The sequence below is a fragment of the Poromitra crassiceps genome, assembly GCF_964638095.1.
Source record: "Poromitra crassiceps genome assembly, chromosome: 10".
Taxonomy (NCBI): domain Eukaryota; kingdom Metazoa; phylum Chordata; class Actinopteri; order Beryciformes; family Melamphaidae; genus Poromitra; species Poromitra crassiceps.
Genome location: NC_139631.1, coordinates 1,873,802 through 1,900,263, shown reverse-complemented (window position 1 = coordinate 1,900,263; position 26,462 = coordinate 1,873,802). Strand labels below are relative to the sequence as shown.

The following is a 26,462-nucleotide window of genomic DNA, read 5'->3' as shown; positions in this document are numbered from 1 at the left end:
ATCCCTCATTGCCGACCACCTCCAGTGGGGACCATCCCTTGTCGCCGACCTCCAGTGGGGCCCATCCTTCACCACCTGGGTCCTGCGTGGTCCAGACTCAGCCTTCGCCGCTGACTTCCCGTGCAGCCCAACCCTCGCCACTGACCTCCCGTGCAGCCCAGCCCTTGCCGCCGACCTCCCGTGGGGCACATCCTTCGCCAACTGCCTCCTACACTGCCCAGCCATCGTCGACGGCCTTCAGCCTTTGTCGGCAGTGTCCAAGTCGGCCCCCTGAATGGTCCCGCCACGGCCGCCAGCAGCCAGCATGACCAGCGTCCAGCCCGCCCTCCTGAATACAGGGATGCAAAGTCATGGATAGTGAAAAAGGTGACAGATTCCAGGGCAGACACAACAACATTCACTTAAGTGCCCTATTTTGGGATGAAAAGGGTGACTAGTTTGTATCCCTGTGAAAGGTCCCACCTCCTCCTGGACACCCTCTGTCTGCACTTAACCCCATATGTTCCCCGTTCCTCTGTGATCCACTCTGAATCAGGGTCACACAGCTTAGCATAAGGTTCAAAACGCTCTCCTACCCGTCTCCGACGTCCCGATCGCAGATACAAAGATATAATATCCCTACGGAAGCCAGTAGTTTAGGCTAGGCGGCGGAGTTAAAATGATATTCCTGCGTGAGTAACATCTTTCCACAGCCTGTGCTGAATTTGCATGCGGCGAGCAAACAACATTGCAGTCACACGCATATGGCGGCACAGTGATCAAATCATAAAATCCAGCTCACCTGGGAAGCAAAACATGTCATGAAATAGCCTACTCAAATTCCCAGGGGTTCTGTGGGCACTATAGGACGCTTCTCCAAACACTAATGAGGGTTTCCAAATTCCAATCATGGAAGTTGGAAACCCTCATTAGTGTTTTGCTTGCACACTAATGAGGGTTTCCAAATTCCAATCATGGAAGTTGGAAACCCTCAGTGTTTTGCTTGCACCTGTTTACCCTGCCTTTTCGACACAAAATGGCCCCCGTGAGAAGGGTGTGACCCTAGTTCAGAGTGGATCACAGAGCACGTGCTCTGGATCTGCGGCGCCCTCGGCCCTGTCGCAGGCTGTCCACCTGAGTTTCCCTGCCCCCTCTCCACTGCCCTTGGCGCCTGCACCTGTTCAGTTTTGCTTAGCAAATATTTTCAGTCCATTCCATCCAGCACAGCAGTAGTCTCTGTACTGTAGTCCATCCCTCTTTGTGATGCCAAAAATAAACACTCTACTTGATTATGGTTGTTTTGTATTAATCTTTCGTAATACTATCAAGTCATTTCTAGAGTTCACCAGATGTAACGTTACAATTGTGTTTTTAGATTCTACCTTTACATTTCTTGATGTCATCTCTTTAATTTCTGTCGGATTCGATCTTGCCATCTTCCGTTTCCTTCCATACCATAATGCAATAAAGCATGTTTGCTGTTTGCTTACTTGGTGCTGCTTCTAATTTCTAAGGGTTAACGGTTAGTCTAATCTGGAATAACAAGCAGGATAGTAGGTTTGTTTCACATGTTTCTCTCGTGGTAGAGTGCAGCCATTGCAGCTAGCAACCAACAACCACTGAGAGCAAACAGCTGACAGGAAACGGACCACTTTCACCGGAAACGGGAGAAACTGCTGCTATTATTGTTGCTGACAGAGAGCTGCGGTAATGGCGGTGTCTCGTCGCTCCTCGCAGCAGCAACAACAGCAAAGTACATTACAGTCTCCGCCGCGAAACGGCTCCATCTCGGCCGCGCCTCCGGGCTCTCCGCCGATGGCTCTGTTGACCGCGGCTGTGGGACCCCCGGAGGGCGAACGAGAAATCAGCGGAGGAATGGAGCTAACTCTGGCCTCCTCCCCGGACCTGCCAGCCCCGGTCCTAGCGAGCAGCGCCAGCTCCACCACAACAACCTCTGGCGGGGGCAGCAGCGTCTCCAGTCCCGGCTCTGGAGCCCCAAGTCCCGCTGACGGCAGCAGCGGCATCGGCGGGGCATTCAGGGAGCTGTTCGAGGCCTGTCGAAATGGCGATGTTTCTCGAGTCAAGAGGCTTGTCGACTCGGTGAATGTAAACGCGAAGGACATGGCCGGACGAAAATCGACCCCCCTTCATTTCGCTGCGGGTAGGCTAAGCTAATGATAGGGTAGCGTTTGTTTTGTAGCTAACGTCACGGCTAGCTAAAGGCTAACATTAACCTTAGCTAACGTCGTTACTGTCTTGTTCGACGTATTTGCAGCTAACCTTTGTCATTTACCCCTTTGAGGAGCATCACGTTAGTTTAATAACAACCATCTGACATTTGTGTTTGACAGCAATTTAACAGTATTTTCTCAACCCGGGTCGATTCCTGCTGAGTAGCAGGCCTAACGCTACCGTCAACATCTTAACCCCCTCCCTTTGAAGCTGGGCTGGTTAGAACATAACGTTATAATAACATTACGACTTTTAAGATTGACAGTTTTAATCAAATTAACTTGATTCTCCCTACTTACATTAGATAAACTGTATACATTTATGTTTTGACAGTTTTAACTTCACTGTACTTATAGGCTACGCAATTAGGAGTAGAGTGCTAGCAACAACACAAGTGTTTTGTATTTGGATGCAGCAGTGATTTTTTGGGGGGCCATGTAAATGTAATAAACAAATTAAGTAGCTTTTGTGTATTCAGAGGGATTAACATTACTTCCCCATACTCTGAAGCAGCAGTAGTGGGGATAAAGCTACTCATGGTGGACTGGTGCACCCATTGTAGGGCATATACCCAAATTTGGGGGCACTTAAAAAAAGTAATTGGTGCATAAAGTTCGAAAGCTTAGTGTAAATAGCAGCGCTATGTGTAAATGTGCTTCGTCGTAGTCTTCTGGCAACCAGCTTGCAGGTGCTGAGTGTGTGTTAGAGCTAGAAATGGAAAGAAATTAAATTAATTGTATAAAAATAAATCTTATTGAAATCCTGGGGGCAATCTTTGCCCCTTGATCACGGTTTTTAGGGACATTCTGAGATTTCTCTGGGGCATTTTTGCCCTTGCCCCTGGCTAATTTCCTATACCGGGTGCACCCCACTGCTAAACGAATATGGAAACATTGAACTGAAATGCATGTTGGCTGCTCTCTTTCAGGTTTTGGCAGAAAAGACGTGGTCGAGCACCTCTTGCAGACGGGGGCTAACGTGCATGCCAGGGACGATGGAGGGCTCATCCCCCTGCATAACGCCTGCTCTTTCGGCCATGCTGAAGTGGTCAGTCTTCTGCTGTGTCAGGGCGCAGACCCCAACGCCAGAGATAATTGGAACTACACTCCATTACACGAGGCTGCCATCAAGGGCAAGATAGATGTGTGCATTGGTAAGGCTGCAAATCTAACTTTACTCTTTAGCACAGACCTGGGCATTATACGGCCCGCGGGCCAGCCAGGCCCAGGCCATGCCAGGACCGGCCCTCATGATTGTTCTGCTTGACCCGGGGGGTCTAAGACAAACCACACCATTTTACTTGTGAGCCAAAAAGAAAATCACACGAGATTACCTAAATTGGCTTGTTTGGAGTGATTTTCAATATAATAAATGCTGAAGAATAAGTGTACAGTATGTTTTCTATAATTTAATCTAGTTATAAAATTTGAGGTTATGGCATGACAACTTTTTTGGCATCCAGCAACAATCTGGGTTTCTCATTTGGCCCCCCAGGAAATAAAAAAATAATTGCCCACCCCCATTTAGCACATTTTATTTATTGTTTGTGTGTGTGTGTGTGTGTGTGTGTGTGTGTGTGTGTGTGTGTGTGTGTGTGTGTATATATACTAGCTCATAATGAACACAATTGTAACTATTAGAGCTATACTTATTCATGAAATTTGAGTAAATTAATTTGTTGCCCTACTGCTGAATGAATACAGAGGAAACGGTGTCTATCAGAATCAGAAAATATTAATTCCTCTAATTACACTTCTCCATTCTCTCTCACTCAGTGTTACTCCAGCACGGGGCCGATCCCAACATCCGCAACACTGACGGCAAATCGGCTCTGGATCTGGCTGACCCTTCAGCCAAGGCTGTGCTCACAGGTCAGTCCCTGTCATCCACTCCTCATTTAGCTGCTGCTGTTCCAATTTACTTATGAGTGCGAGAGTAAGAGAGAGTAGAGTAAGAGAGAGAGAGACTAGAGTAAGAGTAGAGTAAGTTTCAGTTTTTACATCACCAACATTACAACCAACAAAGAGTAGAATGGTCAAATCCACAGTGCCCAAAAATTGATGGCACAACAAACATTTCAGTCCCTAGGGGGCAGTGTCTGCAATTACCTTTTTGGCTCATCTGCCAATGGCTGGGAAACTGCCTGTCAACCAAGAATAATTTCTACCATCCAAATAATTCATATATATTTCATATAGATATGTCACCCTACCTGTTTTCAATGGTATTTTCTGAATTAAACCAGGTACTCCATGTTAATTTTGTACTTGCTCGATCACTTATACAATGGATAACGTTTGGAAGTTGTCATGAACAAATGCATTTACCACAAATAAAATCACTGATGCTGTAATCTGAACGTTTGTTTGAATCCAGGTGAATACAAGAAGGATGAACTCCTGGAAGCTGCAAGGTGGGTGTCAGCGTGTCGAGTCGTCATCATACACTAATGACCTTTTATGTTCAAACAATTGCATAATTTAACTTTTCCACTATGCCATGTCATTTAATTCCAGAGAGGGTGTTTGTTACTGTTATTATAGCTATGAGGTGAAACAGTGGATAGGTACAAAGTATAGCAGTTCACTTGTCAGCAGCACAGAAGCACCCGGCCACAACCACAGTGAAGAATGCCCTGTTGTTAGGATGGGTTTTATACAATGGTTACAGCGCATGGACATCCATGGAACTGTAGTTTGACAAGTCTTAACAAAGGCGATCAGTAGTTTCATGCAGGGTATTTGCAGAGCAAAAGTCATGGTTTGCAATGGCATGAAATAATATGTTCAGGTATTTATCTTATCCTACTTTCTAATGTATTTTCCACCAGTTCTTATGGTGTTATTTGATTAAGTGTACCATTGTACTAATGGTACTTGACTCACATGTACAGTATATTGCTCCTGACCCTGCTCCTTTGGCCAGTAGATGCTGCAATTTGGATGCTGTGTTCAACAATCCTTGAGTCTCAATAAAAATAAACATATAAATAAAATTAGATTTTTATATAACTTTCTCAAGTCGATGCAGTAAATTATTTCCATGCAGCCTACTTTAAATACTGTATATTGGGAGCTATGCGAAACTGTCTGAAAGGCAAATCAAAATGTCTCCTTAGAATCAATTCAGGTTCAGGGCTTCCCATACATAACCAGTGCAGTATTGATCAACAATATAATAAATATCAAATCTAGTCAACTGCATAATTTCTGAGGTTAACGACAATGCGATAAACTCTAATGACACCGTGAAATGGCTCCACTATATCCATACATTATGGCAATTCCCCCTCCCCCGCCCAGTTTGACCACCCACTAGATTGCTTTGCAGAAAAGGCTCTTGTGTGTTTTGATGCGGAATACTTGATGACACGTCGACGTCTTCTCTCATATCCGTTGCCATGTAATGACAGGAGTGGAAACGAAGAGAAGCTGATGGCACTGCTGACTCCATTAAATGTCAACTGTCATGCCAGCGATGGCCGCAAGGTAAGACGTCAGCCCACACTGCTCACAGATCTGTCATAACACCTCGGATGCTATTGTGCAGACCTCCAAATTATGTACACTCCAAAAATGCCTGACAAACTACAAAATTCCTGACTCAGACAATATGTTTGTGGATGATTTAAAATCATCTGATTGTGCCTGCATTAGTTTCTGCGGTGCAATATGGAGATGATTTATGTAATTGGATTCGGGGGGGGGGGCTAACGAGGACTTGCTTAACTTAGACAAACTAGTCTCCTACATACATATAGTTGTCCTTTTAATGATGCATGTAGGGCTACACTGCTATTTGTTTTAAATAAAGGTAGCATCATTTAATGAAGCATTGTGGTGCTATAGAGAGGCCCAGGCCTACAAATCATATTCTCTATACATAAGGGAAAATGCTTTTTTGCTACAGATCCCAGTAATAAAAAATCATCATCTAACTTGTGATACATCTCTTCCTTTGCCTTAGCGGTCCCATCGACCCTCAGCTGTGTGGGCTCAGCTCCTCACTTCCATGTCCCTTTTGTCTGTTCACTTGTGTTTTCACTGTGGCAGACGACACGTTTTGCTCCCACTCAGTTAGCTTCTTTGGGAGCATTTGCCCCTTGTGTTGAAGGGAATAGGCAGAGAATAGTTTGGGCTGAGCTTCTTTGGAGATGGCTGCTTTATTTGGGAACGTGAACTAGGGCAACAATCTCCTTTGTTATGTATAATTGCAAATGTTTTGGTAAAAATTAGTTATGATGTTTTGCAGGATGTTTGGACTAGGTTGTCAGGTATCCCAGCAGCAATATTTTCTCTTTCCCTCCCATAATCACTTTTACATATTAACGGCCGGGGTAATCAAAATCAAAATATATTTGAGACCTAATCTTGAAATGCATTTAGATGCACAAGCGCTTAGACCAGGAACTTGATCCAAGTCCACTATAACAAGGTAAAATATAACTTTTTTTGAATGTTGGCAGTATATTTCCCTGCACAAGCTAGAGTGCCCCCTCAGGATTCTACAACAGTTTTACTGCTGCTCAGCTTAAAATGTAAGCAGTCTAGAGGAGGTCGAATGTTATTCGGAATCAATTTTGCCTTTTTGTTTTTTCCTTTTGTGAGTGACTAAAACGGATAAAGACACAAAGATTTTGTTATGCATGCGCCACTTAATTTTCTAATGTCAGTGTTTGGCATTGCTGAATTTGGCGTAGGTTTGGATATTTTTGTTTTCGCGTTTAACCCCCGCGTCCTGTTTTGTTTCGACTTGATTTACTACCGGTAATTCAATGTTTTTTGTTCTTTTTTGTCCTTCATGCATTACCCATCATGGAATTAATAGAGCATAGTCCTCCCTCTATTACCTGGCAAGAAGGACCCTTTCATATTTTCATAAATATCAGTGACTACTTTTACATGGACTGCAATATTCCAATATTAACGCGATTAATACATTACTCACACTGCCATGTAAACAGCATTTTCTGATGACCTTAACCTGAATACAGTCATAGTCTGAGTAAGCAATAGTCTAATTAAAGCCCCGCTGTATTTGGTCATTTTTAAGATATTTCATACGTTTCCCAGTCATGCCCTGGCAATGTTGATTAGCCACACTGTTTGTCAATTATTTAAAAAAAATTACAAATAACTTAATTTTGTGCTCAATGTCAAAAAGTTAACTTAGTTGCTAAAGTGGGAAGATGACATATGACTCAATGGAACGCTATAATGTCAATTTGATTCTGACTGAGAACAAGCTAGCCTGGTAACTAGTGAGCTAGCTGTTAGCTACGTTAGCTAAGCCCACTGCCTGCTGGTGTAACCACTTCGCCGGGCTCAAAATGCCACTGAGTGACCAAAAGTTTTGCCCGTTAACCATTTTGAGTAACGCTCTTTCCAATAGGATCATCAGCTTTGAAATCTGTCGGCCAGTTGTTGATCTGCAATAAATGCTTATTGCAGCTAAGTTAACGTTACAGTGTTTCCAGCCTAACTTGAGCTGTAGCACAGACAAAGAGTATTGAAGGCAAGAGACGAAGCTCTGGTGCTTTTTTTAACAACAGCGCTGCTGCCATGATGTTGCAGTGGAACTACCTTTATCTTATCTGATAATATCAATGCAAGGTCTTTGGTGCAGATCAGATGACGTGCAACTATACAAGTTTATTCAAGTTGCAAAACTGACTGGAGGCGGGGCTTTAAGACGTGCAGGATTCCGAACTTAGTCACATTATTAAAGTGCATTGTAGACTTTAATCGCACTATGACGTCCTGTCAGTTTTCGCAGCAGTTTGCGACATGTACGGCAGTCCCAATTGCTTGAAGACGCATGCTCAAGCTTCCAGCAAGTGTTGCCAACTTGTTTACAGAAGAAAAGATGGCTGCCTCCGTGAAAAAGCTCTCCCAACATGTTGTCTCTAACATGGTAGAGACATGACTGAAAGGCTTTCAGGTTAATTTCAGTAGGGAAACTCCGATGCAGTTGACGTCAATGTGGGCGGTTGTCTTCAGTCATGACTCTGTAGCTCTGGATTCTGTAGCATGTAAACAAGAATATGAATGAAATATTCTATAAGCAACTCATGTAAACACCGTCATTGAAATATTGCCTTCTTTAGATTACGCTCAATAGTCAGATCATTGCAGTCCATGTAAACAGTCAATGACTGTTTATTGCATTATCATTGCATTATAATTGCATAATAATATATATGCTTGGCGAGAATTCCCCTTGGTGGACATATTATTACATACATCCCTAACCACATTTCTCATCCCCCTCATCCGTCATAGTGTTTCTCCTTTTGTTTAGTTGCATATTTGAAGTTTGCATGAACTAAGCCCTTATGTCGAGAAGCAGATTGGCTCAGTGTCGAGAACAATTCCTTCAACTCAATGTGGCTCAGTTTCCAACACTTTAACCCCTGGGCAGCATTAACAAGTCCCTCCCTCTCTCTCTCTCTCTCTCCCTCTCTCTCTCTCTCTCTCTTCACAAAGCCACAGAGAAAACTGGTGGACAAGAAGTCACATTCACCTCTCAGCTATTTGCATACTGGTGTCACATTGAATGTTCGACCATGTTTGCTGGATCTGACAGTGGTTCATAACTAGACCTTGTGTTTCATTGACTTAAGGGAGGATAGGAGGATTGCTGTGAAAAGATACTATCATTTTGTAATTTTTGTTTCATTTTGTTTTCCGTGTGACTCTGGCAACATTTGTCGATCAGTCAACATCCCAAAAAATGCTGGTAAGTCGACCTTGATAACGGCCACTTGATTGATGCACTGTTGTGATTTTTATTATTTTTATTATTATTATTATTTTGTAATTTCTTTTAATCCATATTTTTTTTTATTTGACCAATAAGCTGGCTGTCACTTGTTAATTGCACATCATGGACCTGGGTGTACGGGTCACTCATCTATCCCACCCCGATGCTCCTCTGTGTCTGCGTGTGAATGTGTGTTTGTGTGAGGGTGCGTGCCTATGTGTGAATGTGCGTTTGTGTGAGCGTGCCGCGCGTATGTGTGAGCGTGCGTATGTGTGCGCGCGCATACTATGTGAGTGGGCTGGTGTTGTGGTACAATGTCCACCTTTTTGAATTTGGAGAGGAGCTCAAAATCTCCATTGCCTGCTTTCTCAGCGTGTCTCCTCTCCTCTGCACACTCACCCACACTTTCTCCAACTTTCAAGTCACTCGCTCTTACGTCCGTGTTTGATTTAACTTTTTTATTTTTTTTTTTTATTTTTTTTTTGATGATCGCTCATGCATGCCTGAAGGCTTGCCCCCCCCTGCATCGGTTCTTGAATGTGTCTCTGTGAAATCTGTGTCCGCGTCACATTTCCCCATTGGATCAGTGGGTACTCGGTAATGGATGGAAAGTTACATCTCACCACTCATTCTGTGCTACCTTCAGCGGTAATGAATTGACCTGCTTTTGATTGCTAATGTCATCCAACCACTGAATGATGCCACCCTGATTTTATTCTCTTGTCTAGCAGCTTCTGTCACCGTGGCTTTTGAGTTTGTAACCGTGGGCTTTCTGGGTCTTGTCTATATAACTGCATGGGAATTGAAATGACTGATTCTCCTGTTTTGATTGTAAACTAGTTCCTGAGCTGGACTCGGGAGCAGAGAATGAACGCTGCCGGAATCTGTTTCGCTGCTTTGCTTAGAGACTAACCTGAATCTGTTTGGATGGAATGAAGCCACGCAAACTGTGTTTTTTTTTAATGGCGGCCTGCAGATACGCTTACTAAAACCTCAGCCTGCTCATTACCTCCACCTCCTGGCATTCCCAACTCAGCTATTTGGAATTCAATATTTTTTATTTAAAGGAACGCGCCGCCCATTCTCAACCAGCTTTGTATCATTAATACAAAATCAGTACTAGATCTGTAAACTGTTTTGAAGTCATTCATTTAGTTTGACAGTTGAGCGTTGATTTGAGTTAAGTTGTGGATCAGATATGTCATTCATGCATTAATGACATCACTGGTCCACAACTGAACTCAAATCAACTCTCAACTGTCAAACTAAATGAATGACTTCAAAACAGTTGACAGATATACTACTGATTTTGTATTAATGATACAAAGCTGGTTGAAAATCAGGCGCAGTGTTCCTTTAACTGTTGCACTAGTAGATACTGACTAGCCAGCTCATTACTTGCATATCATTTTTTAAACTTCATAGAAACATCACCTTGTTGTCAAACGGCAGCTAAAGTTAGAGAAGCATTGGTGGTTGATGCTGTCACTCGCTCGGGCGCAGTAATGACAGCCAAGGAATTTTTCTCGCCGAATTTTTCCCCAGACCTCCATCGATCTTGCATCGTCATTCACCATCCATCTGCAACTCACGAGTGTAGCCTGGCGCAGCACATTGCTTCTGGCCCTAATCAGCCGCTCGCTCCCCGTGGCCGTTCACCTGAAGGCAGCTCATACTCAAGCAGCCCCGTCGGGCCTCTCTTCTAACGGGCTCTCTTCTCTTCTCAGTCCACCCCCCTCCACCTGGCCGCCGGCTACAACCGCGTCCGCATCGTCCAGCTCCTCCTCCAGCATGGAGCCGACGTCCACGCCAAGGACAAGGGGTAAGACACACGGCGCCAAACAGCCCGGGACCGCAAACCCAAACGGAGGACGATGGATATTCGATAAGTTTAGCGGATGTATTTGTCTGATAATCGATTCATATGACGACACTAACCTGACTTGTCTTGTCCCTGCAGTGGCTTGGTTCCTCTACACAATGCATGCTCCTACGGTCACTTTGAGGTCACGGAGCTTCTGCTAAAAGTAAGGCCCGAAAAGTTGCAGTTATTTTTATTGCTGTTATTATTTATTTTAAATTTGATAAACGGACCCCCCCCCCCCCCACACACACACACACACACACACACACACACAGGATTGGAAATGAGAGGCAGTTCCAGTATACTTGGAACAAAGTTAAACTTGCCCGAAATAGAAAGACAGTTGAACACGTTGCCGCATGCAAATTTGTGTATATCGCATTGGGTTTGTATTGTGTGTTTTATGATGCAAAGAAGTAACCATAATCTTGCAAAAGTAAATGGTGATGATGACACGTATGAGGATTTAAAGGCTGTTTGATCGGTCATAGAAATATGGATATTCTCTAAAAAGCTCAGCAAGCCTATCCTCCAGACAACTGCCTTTGAAAGAGCTGGCCATAACACGTTTAGATTCCGTGTGTGTGTAAACTTAAATCAGATTCTGAATCTTATTTGCTTGCCCAGTGCCACCATATACTGGCCTTTGATGTGTTCCTCCCCCCCGCCCCCCTTGCAGCATGGAGCTTGTGTGAATGCCATGGACCTGTGGCAGTTCACTCCTCTTCACGAGGCAGCGTCAAAGAACCGCGTGGAGGTGTGTTCGTTACTGCTGAGCCACGGGGCCGACCCCACCCTGCTCAACTGCCACAGCAAGAGCGCCGTGGACATGGCCCCCACCCCGGAGCTCAAAGAGAGGCTCACCTGTGAGTACAGGATGAAACGGCTCGATATCATTCTGCACATGTTAATGACGGAGGAGGACTGCATCAGTGAGGGGAGATGGCATGTTTACTGTTGTCTAATTGTTGTTGTTGTTATGATGATGATCATCATCTGGGTTTCAATCGAGACTTTCAGAGGATTTTCCACCCTGACAAGAACTTTTTTTGAAAATGGTCATATTCAAATTGGTTGATTGATTGATTTTATTTTGGATATAGAATAACAAAATCCAAGGGATGACATGCAAAAGTGTAATCACTTATTTCCGTCATGGTCCCTGCCATCACAAAATCATAGCATGGCATTTACATGTTTCTTCTCTGCCCCTCCTCTGACTTGTAGATGAGTTCAAAGGTCACTCGCTGCTGCAGGCGGCCCGGGAAGCAGACATGGCCAAAGTGAAGAAGACCCTGGCTCTGGAGATCATCAGCTTCAAACACCCACAGACCAACGAGACGGCTCTGGTCAGAAGCAAATCTTTCTGTCAAAATCACTTTGAATTCACATAATGCGACTTTAAATTAAAACTGCAGTTCACACAATGCAAAGAGCCTTCCTTTTTCTCTTCTTCTTCTTCTTCTTTCAAGATCCCGTTTATGCCCAAAGATGTCCAGATTTGGAATTTTGGAGAAAATCCACTTCCAGAATTCAACGTAAAATTGGCCCTAGCTCTGTCCTGTATCACTTTGGTTACTGTACAGCTGATGAGCTACAGTCTAATCGTAGTCCATACACTTGTGTATACATACAGTATACTATTTATACATTTATGAAAATGGTAGAGGGCAGTTCTATAATAAATATGGTGAATTTGTGAAACAGTGACTGCTATCCTCACAAAGGCAAAGTGTTGTACAGTAGTTGGTTCAGGGCTGGCGCAGGGTCTGTGCAGTTTTGTTTATTCAAGCTGTATGAACAATTGTTACAGTGATGGCCTGGCAAGAGGCAGGATGCTCCTTTTATGGGCAGGGGGTTGGAATTCAAATATGATTTCTTGTAATTCCGTGTGTCTAATCTAATGTCATTGTGCATTGCAGCACTGTGCCGTGGCTTCACCGCACCCTAAGCGGAAACAGGTGACTGAGCTTCTGCTCCGTAAAGGTGCCAACATCAACGAGAAGAACAAAGAGTAAGACCCCCGCGACTCCACAACTTAGCATTATTTAGGTTGCACACAATAATAATAAAATACAAATAAAACACTGATTGAAGAGGGGAAATTAAGTTGCCCAGGTGAGCTTTAAAAATGGGGTTATAAGATTTTTTTTCCCTGAAAAGAAACAACAAAGTAAACAAAAAGTCCACCACTCACTTATTGAATTTAGCACAGTGTCGGCCTATTTCTTAAATCACTTGCTTCCCTGTTTGCCTCTGTTTTGGGTAGCTACATACAAAAAAACTTGCTTCCTGTTTGCCTCTGTTTTAGGTAGCTAGATACAACTGTTGAAACTAGCTACTTGTAGCTATCTTCATCACACACTGGAATATATCTTACAGAGGGCTGTTTCTCTTGGTGGCTAGTGTTGAACATTAACTTTGCTGCTTTCAATGAAGCACAGGATGAACAGAGACATGAGGAAATCTGAACGTAATGATTTGCTCTGTTTAAGTTGTGAGCTTTGAAGAGGGGATTAAATATTAATAACCTCCATGGGGGAATTGATTAAGTGATTTAGACGTCTTAAAATCACACAAAAAACAGACATTAGAAACAACAGCTGACAGTATGTTTAAGCCCGCTCTGGGCAGCACAGTGGCTCAGTGGTTAGCACTGTTGCCTCACAGCAAGAAGGTCCTGGGTTCGAACCCCGGTCCGTCCCAGGTCCTTTCTGTATTGAGTTTGAATGTTCTCCCCGTGTTCGTGTGGGTTTCCTCCCACCATCAAAGGACATGTATGTTAGAGTTAATACTCCTGTCAGTGGCCCTGAGCAAGGCACTGGCAATCGAACTGGAGTTGTTCCCCGGGCACTGCACTGCAGCGGCCCACTGCTCCTACTTCTAGGAAGGTTCTAGATTCAGTCGCCACACAACTAGCTCGTTGTAATCTAACATCATGCTTCAAAAGATGGAGAACTGGCTGTGTTACGACGATGAGGGTAAGGACTCAAAACGGTCTCCGCTGATAAGACACGGAGATCATGTCATTTATTGGGGCACTATGTTGCACTACTACTACAGCTACTATTACTATTATTACTATTATTACTATTACTATTACTACAGCTACTATTGCAGTACTACTACAGCACTATGTTGAGTGTTTAATTCAATGTTGGATCATATGGTAATAACTTCCTGATGTGTTCTTCTGTCATGTCTTGACAGCTTCATGACTCCCTTGCATGTTGCTGCTGAGAGGGCTCACAATGACATCCTGGAGGTGCTGCAGAAGCATGGAGCAAAGGTCTGCTCCTTCCCCATTTACCTTTCCCATTTTTCAGTCTGCACATCCTGTTGGTCAAATAATGTAGCAACTGTTATCTGTGAGGCTGAAATGAACGATGAATTAATGAATGAACTTTCTAGGGCTGTGTATTGGCAAGAATCTGGCGATACGATGTGTATCACGATACAGGGGTTAAAATGTTCAATGTATTGTGATACTGTAAGCAAGGAGATATATTACGATTTTTAGTTCATCTATTTTTAGGAAGATTATCATAGTATAAAGATCATCCGAGTAAAAAAAAAAAGCAATCAGAACACAGATTTCTGTAACATCCAACATCATAGCACTACTTTTTTGTGCAATCTGAGCAAAGGAATGAAGATATCAGTAAAAAAAAAAAAAAAAAGTACGTGCCGGATTCTTTAGGTAAACAAATTAAGAAAATTAAAAACCTAACCGCAAAAAAAATCTATTGTGTTTTTGAGAATCGATAGTCAAATTCTTTTTTCTTAGACCCCTAACAGTTTCCCATTCCTTGACAAATATTTTTATCTAGGTGTCCTTTAGCACTAAATCCCCCAATTCCTGACAACAGTGAGTGGCCTGTTCCTGACTAAAGCCTGTGAGACACACAAAAGATTACGAAACAAGCAAAATGTTGAATCCCTTACTGTGCTCCGACCCCAGGTGAACGCTGCGGACACGCTGGGCCAGACGCCCCTCCACAGGGCGGCGCTGGCGGGTCACATCCAGACCTGCAGGCTGCTGCTGAGCTACGGGGCCGACCCCTCCATCGTGTCCCTGCAGGGCTTCACAGCGGCCCAAATGGGCAACGAGGCCGTACAGCAGATTCTCAACGGTAACTACACTCACTGGGCTGCTGGCATCGTGGGTGGGGGCGTCCTGTAGGACTGATGGTGTTTGAATTGATAGTGAATAATATAATTAAGTACATAATCACTTATGTCCCTAATTTGTCCTCGTTTTGTTCAGAAAATGTGCCCACTCGTAACTCCGATGTGGACTATCGATTCCTTGAGGCGGCCAAAGCTGGAGATCTGGACACAGTGCAGGTAATTCACTGGCCCTCAAAATCAATCTCACATCTGCTAGGAAATGTAGGACTAGAGTATTATAAGCTGCCACGGCTTTTTTTTGGGGGGGGGGGTGTTTTGCTGTTGTTTCTAACTTGACAATTAATATGACATGGTTTGGATGTTTTGCTGTGTTCATTTCTGTATTGAAGACATGCACATTTTGCTGTGCCAAGCCTTTCTTTTGATAGGCTGAAAGAGTCACATCATTTTTGGTGTCATGTAATAATCAGTCGATCCCACACAGTTCTCATTCCATTCTGAACACTGGGTCTGTCTTCTTTTTTATGTTTTTATTTTCTTCTTTAGGAATTTTGCTCCATTATAACACTTTAATTTCATATTCTCTGTCACCACACCAGCAGCTGTGGTGTTTTTTCATGACTGCACGGGCGTTTGTATATTTACTGCCTTGCGAAGCTGCTGTCACGCAAGTTGGATTCATCTATTTAGAAAAATACTTGGAGTTGTTAATTTTCACTTTGTCTCTGCATGGCAGCAACTATGCACTCCTCAGAATGTGAACTGCCGTGATTTGGAGGGCCGCCACTCCACCCCCCTCCACTTTGCAGCCGGTTACAACCGAGTGGCTGTGGTGGAGTACCTGCTGCACCATGGAGCCGACGTCCACGCTAAAGACAAGGGGTGAGTTTGCTGGCACTTTCCGAGATAATATGCACTGTAATATTCCTTGGCAAAATCACCATTCTGTTTATTTTTTTAGGTCAAGTGTTAATCAGAGTTTTCATAATTCTATAATAATTTGTGAGATGACTCACTTATGAGTCATTCTCTCTCATAAGTGAGTCCTCTCACTCTTATTATTCATCAAACCGGGGTCATATTCTTAACCTCAAGGTTTAACACTACTCGTCGGCGCAATGCGTCAAGCCTGGCGCGAGAAGTTTTTCACGCATGTATTTCCCCCCACAGCGGTCTGGTTCCCCTCCACAACGCCTGTTCCTACGGTCACTATGAGGTGGCCGAGCTGCTGGTCAGACACGGAGCCTCGGTCAACGTGGCCGACCTGTGGAAGTTCACGCCACTTCACGAGGCCGCAGCCAAGGGAAAATATGAGATCTGCAAACTGCTGCTCAAAGTGAGGATCCCTCGTGGTCACCTGTCGCTAAGTAGAACCTTATTGTCTTGCTTTGGTCAGTGGCCGTTGTTAGCGATTCCTATGATGAGGCTTATTAGGGCAGGGGGCTTTCAACAGGTGGTCTCTGACCATGCATTCAATAATAGTTCCCATTCAATCACAACACATTTCCTCATACCAGTGGTCCTCAGGTTGCTTCTTCAGTCAGAATGATGGTCCCTCAGTCCCAATCCCAATCAGTGGAAAACTTCTGTATTAAGGTCCTTACACATCAAGAGCGATGCGAATATACGGCACGAAATTGCGATGCGAGTTTTGACCCACCTGTCAATCACAGCCACAGAAGTGTACACGTCGGAAGCGAATTTCTGAAAAATCGACCGTGGTTCGAAAAAATAAACGCCGCAACAACGCTCAGCGAAACTTCGCCGTTGGTATGCACGGTTGCATTGACTGATATAGGTTCGGAAAATATTTTTGACGTGCGAATTAATCGCACGAAAAAAACGCTCCCGATGTGTAAGGACCTTTAGGGTATTGAGGGGAAACGGACAACTTATCAACATCAACGTACTTAGGAATTGCCAAATCTCTTTATAGTTAAAATCATTTGATATACACTCTCCATCACTTCAAACACGCACACAAACTACTTGTGCTGCTCTGTTTGAGACTTGTGTAGGAGATGATTATGTTCTACTGCAATTCCTAACGGTTTCCAGTAGAGGCCGGTAAAGGTCATACTTAACACCCTTTAAGCATCCCAAAACCCAATAAATGCATCAGGCAAACACAGGACACAAAACAGCAGAGCAGTACAATGGACCCCCCTGCCTGGACATGTGTGTGTATATAGTTAAAGGTTTTCCAGGTTAAGAATCCAACAAGGTAACAGCGTCTGGGCAACAAAAAACCTCCTCTTTCGCTGTGCAGCACGGAGCAGACCCGACCAAGAAGAACCGTGACGGCAACATGCCACTGGACATGGTGAAGGACGGAGACACCGACATCCAGGACCTGCTGAGGGGCGACGCCGCCCTGCTGGACGCTGCCAAGAAAGGCTGCTTGGCCCGTGTCCAAAAACTCTGCTCCCCAGAGAACATCAACTGCAGAGACACGCAGGGACGCAACTCCACACCGCTGCACCTGGCAGGTAACGGATAACTGGCTGCTTCTACATTTTTCTGCCTTTGTCTTCCTAGTGCTAATTTCAAGCTCTGACTCTAAAATTGCTGTTCCTGAAGAATTGAAAGTGTGATGTTGAGGGAAATGGTTTTGTTGTCCATGCGCATGTATTTAAATTTGAAAACTGGTTGAATATCCAAACAGGAGGCTTGATTAGTGATCAGTTGGACAGAATTTCTCTTTAAAGAATGAACTTTTATAATTGAGCCTCGCAAGTAATTGAAAATGGCGTAATATCACCATAGGATTTTGAGAACTTAAGATGGAGCAGCCTAGTCACTGTTGGTTTGTGAATGCTAGAGGGTAAAGAGTTTCATCCTGGCATCCCTGTGCCTCCCTCCCCCAGCTGGCTATAACAACCTGGAGGTGGCAGAGTATCTCCTGGAGCATGGGGCTGATGTCAACGCCCAGGACAAGGGAGGCCTCATCCCTCTCCACAACGCCGCCTCTTATGGGGTCAGTCGCACAACGACACAATCACTTTATTCACCCAACTACACGTACGGTCATTTGCCTTTGTGTGGTATTCAGCTTTCCTGAGACACGATCCACCTACTTACAGAGCCCCAATTCAGAATGTATTTAGCCACATCAATATTTAGGCTAAAGTTGTAGCTGGTCACTGATGTCTCGCATGTCCTCTCTCTCCCCCGCAGCATGTGGACATTGCAGCCCTGTTGATCAAATACAACACGTGTGTGAACGCAACAGACAAATGGGCGTTCACACCGCTGCATGAGGCGGCTCAGAAGGGTCGCACCCAGCTGTGTGCCCTGCTGCTGGCCCACGGAGCCGACCCCACCATGAAGAACCAGGAGGGCCAGACCGCCCTGGACCTGGCCACGGTAACGGCTCATCCTCAGGGTTTTCGTTGTTGTCAACAACATGGGGGGGGGGGGTATACATGTTGAGTCTTTTTCAACTGGTCAATTGTCAAGCATGGCTGCTTGGATTTATAGAGAGGTCCTTAAAAGTGCTTGGATGTAGCCTAACGGGATCTCTTGTGTTTGTGCCTCGTAGCCAAACGGGATCTCTTGTGTTTGTGCCTCGTGCTCCTCTGTCATCTCAAAATTGCTCGGCCGAGCTTGACACGCATTCTTCCGATCTACAGCATCACTCTCAGCGCTGCGCTGTGTCGCTGCTGCTCAAGATTGCTTTGAGTTTATGTCAAGTGTTAATGATTCATTCCGATGTGTAAGCATGACTGGAAACTAATTTGCATTAGAGGACTTATGAGACTGGTATAATAATGTGAGCATCACTGTGAATTATTGGCCCGTAATTTTGAAATAATTTGTCCTTGAAAAGTGCTTGAAATCGATCATTGCAAAAGAGTGGCAACCCTGCGAAGGAATAATCACGAAAATATCAATCTTTCTGTTGGTTACTTAAAGTGTCGAGTTATATTTCTCATCAGCCAAAAACAAAACCTAATCGGTTGAAATCAGCTATACAACAACAAAAATGTAGCGTTTGAACATAGACACTGATAAATATCAGTAAGCTCTCTGGGGCTTGGATCGGACTCCTTCTGACCCCTTGTCCGTCCAGGCTGATGACATCCGTGCCCTGCTGATGGACGCCATGCCACCTGACGCCCTGCCCAGCTGCTTCAAGCCCCAGGCCACGGTGGTCTCTGCCTCGGTCATCTCCCCGGCTTCCACCCCCTCCTGCCTGTCAGCCGCCAGCAGCATCGACAACCTGGCCGGACCGCTCGCAGAGCTCGCTGGCGCTGCCGGGGCCTCCGGGGTGGCAGATGGAGCCACAGGGTCTGACCGCAAGGAAGGAGAAAGTGAGTTACTGTTTGGGAAGTTGCCGATTTAAAGGGAACGTACAACCAAAAATGACAATTATTTTTGGGTGAACTGTTTCTTTGAAGTTTAAAGTTTAAGGTGTGCGCCTCACACTAATCCGCCTCACACTTTGGTTTGTTACCAGCCGCCACAGCGATGGCTGGTATTGTTTTCACCTTGTGAGTCTGCGTGTGTGTTAGGGATGTTCATTTTGAAAATTTTCCAAAATTGATAATTGGTGAAAATTAACGATCAATTATCGATTATCGATCATATTAATACTTAGAAAATTTTCATTTTTTTTTTTTTTTTTTTTTTTACAAAATGAATGCCTATGGCAGAAAATACGAAAGACAACGTGTTCTCCTCAATTAACTCTTTATTTCAATGTGTCTCCTCTCCAACACTGCTGTCCCCGGCGCATGCCGGTGTGAATTTCCCATGTTTAAAACAGTTTTGTTGGCACAAAGGCCCGTGCCCAGCCAGAAAACTAGAGACTATATGAAGCTCCACCTCACGTTAGTCGGCTGTGCAATGGAGTGGGGCGAGGAGGAACGAATTCCACCCAAACCTAGTCCCAAAAAAAAAAAAAAAAAAAAAAAAAAAATTAAAAAATCGATCCAAATGCCACAGGATCGATTCCAATCCTTAACGATCAATTATCGATTTTCGATAATTGATGAACATCCCTAGAGTGTGTCATCATGGCAAAATGTGGTCCTGGAGACACCTGTAGCAGAAACTACCACATAATCCATTTAGAGTACTTTGCCATGTGTTCATATGTCTGTGGACAGATTTCGGGAACTGTGCAAGATGCAGTCATAACACTTTACAGGCGTGTAGTTGACATCAAAATGGCATCGAGAATGGGCCTGATCCGAGCAAGTGGGCCAACCCCGCCCCCACACATTAGCCCCACCCACATTGCCCATCACCGGACATTCAACAAAGCCGTTCTATAAAAAAAAAGTATAGACTTTCAACATTTAAAATGTGTAGGAAGACTTGTCTGTGCTGTTCTGACATGCTGTAGGAAGACTTGTCTGTGCTGTTCTGACATGCTGTAGGAAGACTTGTCTGTGCTGTTCTGACATGCTGTATTGTGTTTTTGTTGCAGTAGCAATGCTGGACATGAACATCAGTCAGTTCCTGAAGAGCCTGGGCCTGGAGCATCTCAGGGACATCTTCGAGAGGGAACAGGTGAGAGCGTCATGTCCTAGAAGTGATCAGTACGTACATCATCTCGTAAGACGTGCATCAGAGTTGAAGAAAGCGTACACTCTGATGCGCATGTGGCATCATGCCGTTTTTCACGATTTGTTAAATCTTACCGACCACCCGTCACACAGCATTATAGGTTTAACCCCGTGTAACACTCTGACATTTTAATATAGTGGTTTTTAAACATTGGTCGACTGAACCACTTCAGCGGATTAGACAAACTGGCCAGCCACAGCCACAATATTTAAGACCATTTGTCTTGTGTTAAGTTCCCAACTTGATGTGTCCCTCCTCTTTTTCTAGATCACCCTGGATGTGCTGGCAGACATGGGCCATGAAGAGCTGAAGGAGATTGGAATTAACGCCTACGGCCACCGCCACAAGCTCATCAAGGGTGTTGAGAGGCTGCTGGGCGGCCAACAAGGTAGAGAGGCGTCCTGGGGCAACAACAAAAAAAGTAGCCTGTTAAAACCAACCTGATCATATGATCAGTCTGGCCTCCAGCCCGCCCATTCCGATTTCCAGAGATTACAACGTGCACGGTCCAATCAGGGAGCTGCCTGGTAGTTGACAATGTAACCGGCCAATCAGGGCCTGCATCGTAGTTGGTGATATGAATATAGGCCACCTGCTGGCCAAACAATAATGTCCTCTCTCAAAGCAATGAGCTGTAACATTAATGCTCATAGAGTAAACACAGTTATTGCAGAGATTGACTCAATAACAATTAAACAAGAACAAGAGTATGTACCAAAGGAGTTTCTCAGCGGGGGGTTTGGGAGGGACCACCTTCGCCGTTCTTTCAAGTGGATTTGGTTTGGAATTGGCGACGTTGATTGGCTGAAGGAGTTGGCTGTACTCCGGCCCACAGAAATCGCTGTGGGCGGGCTGTTCCCGTGATCAGTATGGATTTACCAGGCTAAAAATAGAGTCCCAGTGAAGTCGGAAATCACCCAACAACCTCGGACCACAGTCTCTTACTGTTGCCATTGAACCAGCTCCATTTGGGTTACGTGGGGGGTAGGGTTCAGGTATTTCCCTCTCAGCTCACTTGTGTATTGTTTTCTCCTCAGGTGCCAACCCATACCTGACATTCCATTGTGCCAACCAGGGCACCGTCCTCATTGACCTCGCCACAGATGACAAGGAGTGCCAATCTGTTGAGGAGGAGGTACGGACAGCTCACTGTCTGTACTCTGCACTTTGTGTTTATAGTAGCAAACTAGCATTTTACTGGTATTGGTTTTTGGACCGGTGTGTGTGTATATAGAGAGCAGGGTTTATTATAATAATAATTATTAATAAAAATAATATTATTATTATTATTTATTTTATGAGAGAGAGAAATGTATAAATAACAGCACCCAATATGTGAGTCTACCCCAAGTTTAGAAATTACTCACTGTAGGTAACTTGCCATTTTGTTTACCAGCCACAGTGACTTGCAGGTGCCAAATTTCACCGACAACAATTTTTAAAATCATATCGCTGAATGATGGTTGGTTGGTTACCTGTCTGATACGTGGCTAGTAGAGTAGACAAACTTGCCAGCCACAGCAATAATTTAGTGGCGTTTTCCTAGAGGATTTTGTTTGTTTCCCAACATGGTCACAGTGCATCATGTTAATGGATGATAAAACGTGTCCTGCTTTTGTTCCGTTTGCCTCAGATGCAGAGCACCATCCGAGAGCACAGGGACGGAGGCAATGCTGGTGGTGTGTTCAGCAGATACAACATCATCAAGGTCTGAACCAGGACATGTTTTTGTACTCGTTTTGTCTTGGTGCCCTTAACAAGGCATCGTGTGGATTCCCTCCTTTATGTGTTTTTGTTTTTAATAACGATCCTCCTGAGCTGAAGTACCCGAGGCAACATGTCGTGCCTGGTGTAACACAGACGCAGCATCAAACGTTGTGTTTAGAGTGTTGTGTCGTGTTGTGGCCCACAGATCCAGAAGGTGGTGAACAAGAAGCTGAGGGAGCGTTACACCCATCGGCAGAAGGAGATCGCAGATGAGAACCACAACCACCACAACGAGCGCATGTTGTTCCATGGTAAACACACCCAGCATACTTAGACCCAACCCTTCTGATTGGTTTCTGTCTCACAAGGTGTTGTTATTGTCCCATTATGGTTAGTTCCTGACTAGGTGGTTAGAAATGTATTTTATGTCAGCAGGTACTGGCACATTTTTTCCCTCGCCAGGGATTTGTTTCTATTTCTTTTAAATCAGATCAGATCAGGAATGAATGACGATTGGTCCTCTGTACATACAGCTTTATGGATGGACGGGACACAGAATACTGTCAGTGTTACTGGCACATTCCACCGGGAGCAACTGCGTCACGTTACAGCTGCAAGGTGGCTGCTGGACCTGATTTAAAAAATGACAATACCAGAACCAATATCACTGCTCTTAAAGTGGTACTGATACCAATAGAGTACTTCATTGGATATGTTTTGGTGGCATCTCGGCACGCTGAACTGCCAAGTCCGTCACATCCACCGCACTCGAGTTCACCACCACAGACTGTATTTGTTGCAGCTGCTGCGGTAGTGGGCCAATCACACGTCGCATTCAATCGAACAATGTTTGTGGTGATTGGCCCCCAGAAAAAGCGACCCACAGATTATTGCACCGCAAATTCAGTTTAAATCCTGAGATATTTCCACTGTATTTTCACGTCTTCCTCCAGGTTCCCCATTCATAAACGCCATCATCCACAAAGGCTTTGACGAGCGCCATGCCTACATAGGAGGGATGTTCGGAGCAGGGATCTACTTTGCTGAAAACTCCTCCAAGAGTAACCAGTATGTCTACGGCATCGGAGGAGGCACCGGCTGCCCGACACACAAAGACCGATCCTGCTACCTGTGCCACAGGTGAGACGCGACTGCTTGAAATGTGGATTTACCACAAAAAAAAATCATATTGTTAATATCACACCAGATAATGCTTCAGGATTGATTCGTGTGGGCCACCGTGCCTGACCTGTGTCTCGTCCCCTGCACCCTCAGGCAGATGCTGTTCTGCAGAGTGACCCTGGGCAAGTCCTTCCTCCAGTTCAGTGCCATGAAGATGGCCCACGCCCCCCCAGGTCACCACTCGGTGATAGGGCGGCCCAGCGTCAACGGCCTGGCCTACGCCGAGTACGTCATCTACAGGGGAGAGCAGGTGAGCACCCAAACCGGACAGAAACCGTTTAGGAACCTTCCCCCGCCCTGCGTGTGTTATTGGCTAATCAATTGCCATGTGTTTTTCCTTCAGGCCTACCCAGAGTACCTCATCACCTACCAGATCCTTAAACCGGAGAGTGCAGCCCAGTCTGCGGCAGGAGCAGAGCAGAAGTCCTAGTTATATGTATATACATACACACACATACGCACACACACACAAGGACTTTGCTCGTTGTTTTCTCCTTTTTATTATCAATGCCTAAAAACAATACCTTTTTATTTACGACACACAATTCCATTCTCTAGTCCAGTAGAATACATGGTGACCTCTGGATCTCTAGTCCAGTAGAATACATGGTGACCTCTGGATCATGGACAAATATGCTGTATAATAATCTACTTGTGGTGATGACGCTTCGATTTCCACTTTGTTTTGCATCGGCTGCATGTTAATCCAGACGCATGTACGGCCCAATAGCCTGCGTGGGTTCTTTCACTATCCCCTCCCTGCCAACGGGGGGCGATGCTTGTAGAGACTATGCAGTGTCAGCGTTTTTAACAGTTTGCCACTCTTTGTCTTTGCCTCGTCATGCCTTGTGACTATAGAGAACCCCCCACACACACTCACACACACAGTGTCAACCAAAGCCTGTAAGCTGTGTACTAGTACTACTACTACTGCCCCGACGCAATCTCACAAATGATTGTGAAATGGCAACGTTGGTCCAAGTACAAAACGTTCTAGTTTCGCGACTCACGAGAGCCGTAGCTTAAAGGGGATAGTTCGGATTTTTTTTTATGTGAGGTGATGAGGTACTTGCCGACAGTCGGTGTGCTGCATGAAGTAGAATGCAGCCGGCGCGGTGCCAATTTGGAAAAATGGAGTCCGGCTGCGTCAGGCTAGTAGAGCTGTCTGCTGAGTGTGAACAAGGTCACGAGCAAAAACAAAACAAAACAAAAAATCCTCCATACTGCTCCCCTGACGTAATCCAAGTCCTGAGATGCCAAGTTCACCTGAAAATATGTTATTTACACCCCAGGGTTCCCGCAGCTCCTTAAAAAGTCTTAAAAGGTCTTAAAGTTGTTTTTTTAATTTTTGCTTGTGACCCTGTTCACACTCGGCAAGCATCTCTACTTCCCTGATGCGGCGGGTCTCCATTTCTCCAAACTGGGACCACGCCGGCTGCGTTCTCCTGCATGTAGTACACCGACTGTCGGCAAGTACCTCATACAACCCCACATCAAAAAAATCCAAACTATCCCTTTAAGTTCGGACAACTAAAACGACTTGGTTAAGGTTTGGCAACTAAAACAACTTGGTTAGGGTTATGGTTTGGGTCTGCGTTAAAAACGGGACAAGTCGGGTCTGGAACTGGCTCTCGCAACGAGGAAGTTGGAAGTCGGGGACACTACACAAACGCTAATCCCACCCTTTCACCCTTACACGTCAGCGAGCTACTTCAATCAGACTGTCATTACATTAACGACCACGGTGACCTCCAGTGGTCGCCTCTAGTGGCCAAACAATCATTAACTTCTAACCATTTTAAATGTGTTTATGTGAAACTACGTCTTTTGGCTCTTGACCAATGTTACTATGTCACAATTTTTAGTTAGATTGGGTTAACTGCCCCGCCATTTTCTGGTTCATCCTGTATAGAATGGCCTCTGGTGACTGTGATTTTAATGCTAACCTATAATACTACCAAAAAGGTAACATTGCATCGTTGCTATGCTGTAATTGTGAACTTTCACTTGACTTTGAGACATTACCCCAGAACACTATGATCATTGCTTTTTAGTGGTTTTATTCAGGGGTGGACATGCTGAATTGAGAAAGGGCTCTCTGTTAAACCATAGGGATTGGGACAGAGGGAGAGACTTGGTATTCAGCTACCTGGACATTATATTGATTTGGATGGGAGAAGACGTGAACTGGGAGACACTTAACCTGAAGTGCACTGTGAGGCCTCACGAGTAATCTACACATGAACTAAACACGCCTCATGAGTAAGCACCTCAAGCCGAGTCAACTCCTCAAATCACCCTTCTATCACCACAGTCTTACTCAGACATCCCACGCATAAGGATTTGCACTTTTACATAGAAACCTATTTAAGTTATTTTGAAATTAATTTGCAAATGTTACGGGAAAAAATGTTTGTACAGGTTGTGTAAATGGATGTGTATAACTGTCGCTGTTTAACAATATCTTTGAGTTCAACTGTAAATGACGGCTAAATTTCCTTTCATGCCTTCTAGATTCTCTTAAGTTGTTGTTTTTTTTCTTTTTGGGTTTTGTTTTTTGAATAAACGTCCCAGTAACCGCTCTTTGGTGTTTTTTGTTTTGTTTTCTCAACATTCTTTCATCGTGGCCATTGCTGGTGGAATTTGTTGTTTATCTTTATTTTTGTCTCTCCTCAGTGTAGCCTACACCAAGGTTATTATAGTTTTCCATTTTTCATTAGTCCGATTTATTTATTTTCATTTTTTTCATTTTTTTTTTCGTTTTAAAATTCAGTTTCGTTTCAATTAGTTTTTAAAGTCGGTTTGCTACTTATATATATTTTTTAAATGTTTACTTTTAGTTTAGTCTATTAATTTCAGTGTTAGTCTTTTTTGTGATATGGGGTATTTGTTAGCGGCGAGATAAAAAATGGTCTAAGTATTGTGTAATAAAAACTCAAGAAAACATACCATTTTAAAAATTGTATTCACTTATGACAGATGAACATCCACAAAAAACAACTGTAAAAGATGCATCAGTCGGTGTGTTTTT

At 44.4% G+C, this 26,462-nt stretch overlaps 1 protein-coding gene across 2 annotated transcripts; it reads left to right on the top strand.

The window, feature by feature from the left end:
• Positions 1 to 1,683: 1,683 nt before the first annotated feature.
• LOC310783489 (poly [ADP-ribose] polymerase tankyrase-1) lies at positions 1,684 to 26,013 on the top strand (the record flags this gene model as incomplete). Of its 2 annotated transcripts, XM_083644356.1 has the most annotated exons (28): positions 1,684 to 2,140; positions 3,140 to 3,364; positions 3,987 to 4,082; positions 4,588 to 4,624; positions 5,624 to 5,699; positions 8,929 to 8,949; positions 10,701 to 10,795; positions 10,934 to 11,000; positions 11,517 to 11,703; positions 12,065 to 12,186; positions 12,760 to 12,851; positions 14,048 to 14,126; positions 14,799 to 14,970; positions 15,105 to 15,184; positions 15,705 to 15,850; positions 16,139 to 16,304; positions 17,238 to 17,457; positions 17,836 to 17,945; positions 18,146 to 18,334; positions 19,041 to 19,281; positions 20,403 to 20,485; positions 20,810 to 20,930; positions 21,580 to 21,677; positions 22,176 to 22,250; positions 22,455 to 22,560; positions 23,203 to 23,389; positions 23,525 to 23,681; positions 23,775 to 26,013. In XM_083644356.1, the coding sequence occupies 28 exons, from the start codon at positions 1,690 to 1,692 to the stop codon at positions 23,859 to 23,861; spliced, it is 3,786 nt and encodes a 1,261-aa protein (XP_083500482.1). In that variant the 3' UTR covers positions 23,862 to 26,013. The 2 variants fall into 2 exon arrangements, with proteins under 2 accessions (XP_083500482.1, XP_083500481.1); XM_083644355.1 differs by lacking the exon at positions 8,929 to 8,949 and having other exon boundaries at positions 1,690 to 2,140.
• Between the last annotated feature and the right edge of the window lie 449 nt (positions 26,014 to 26,462).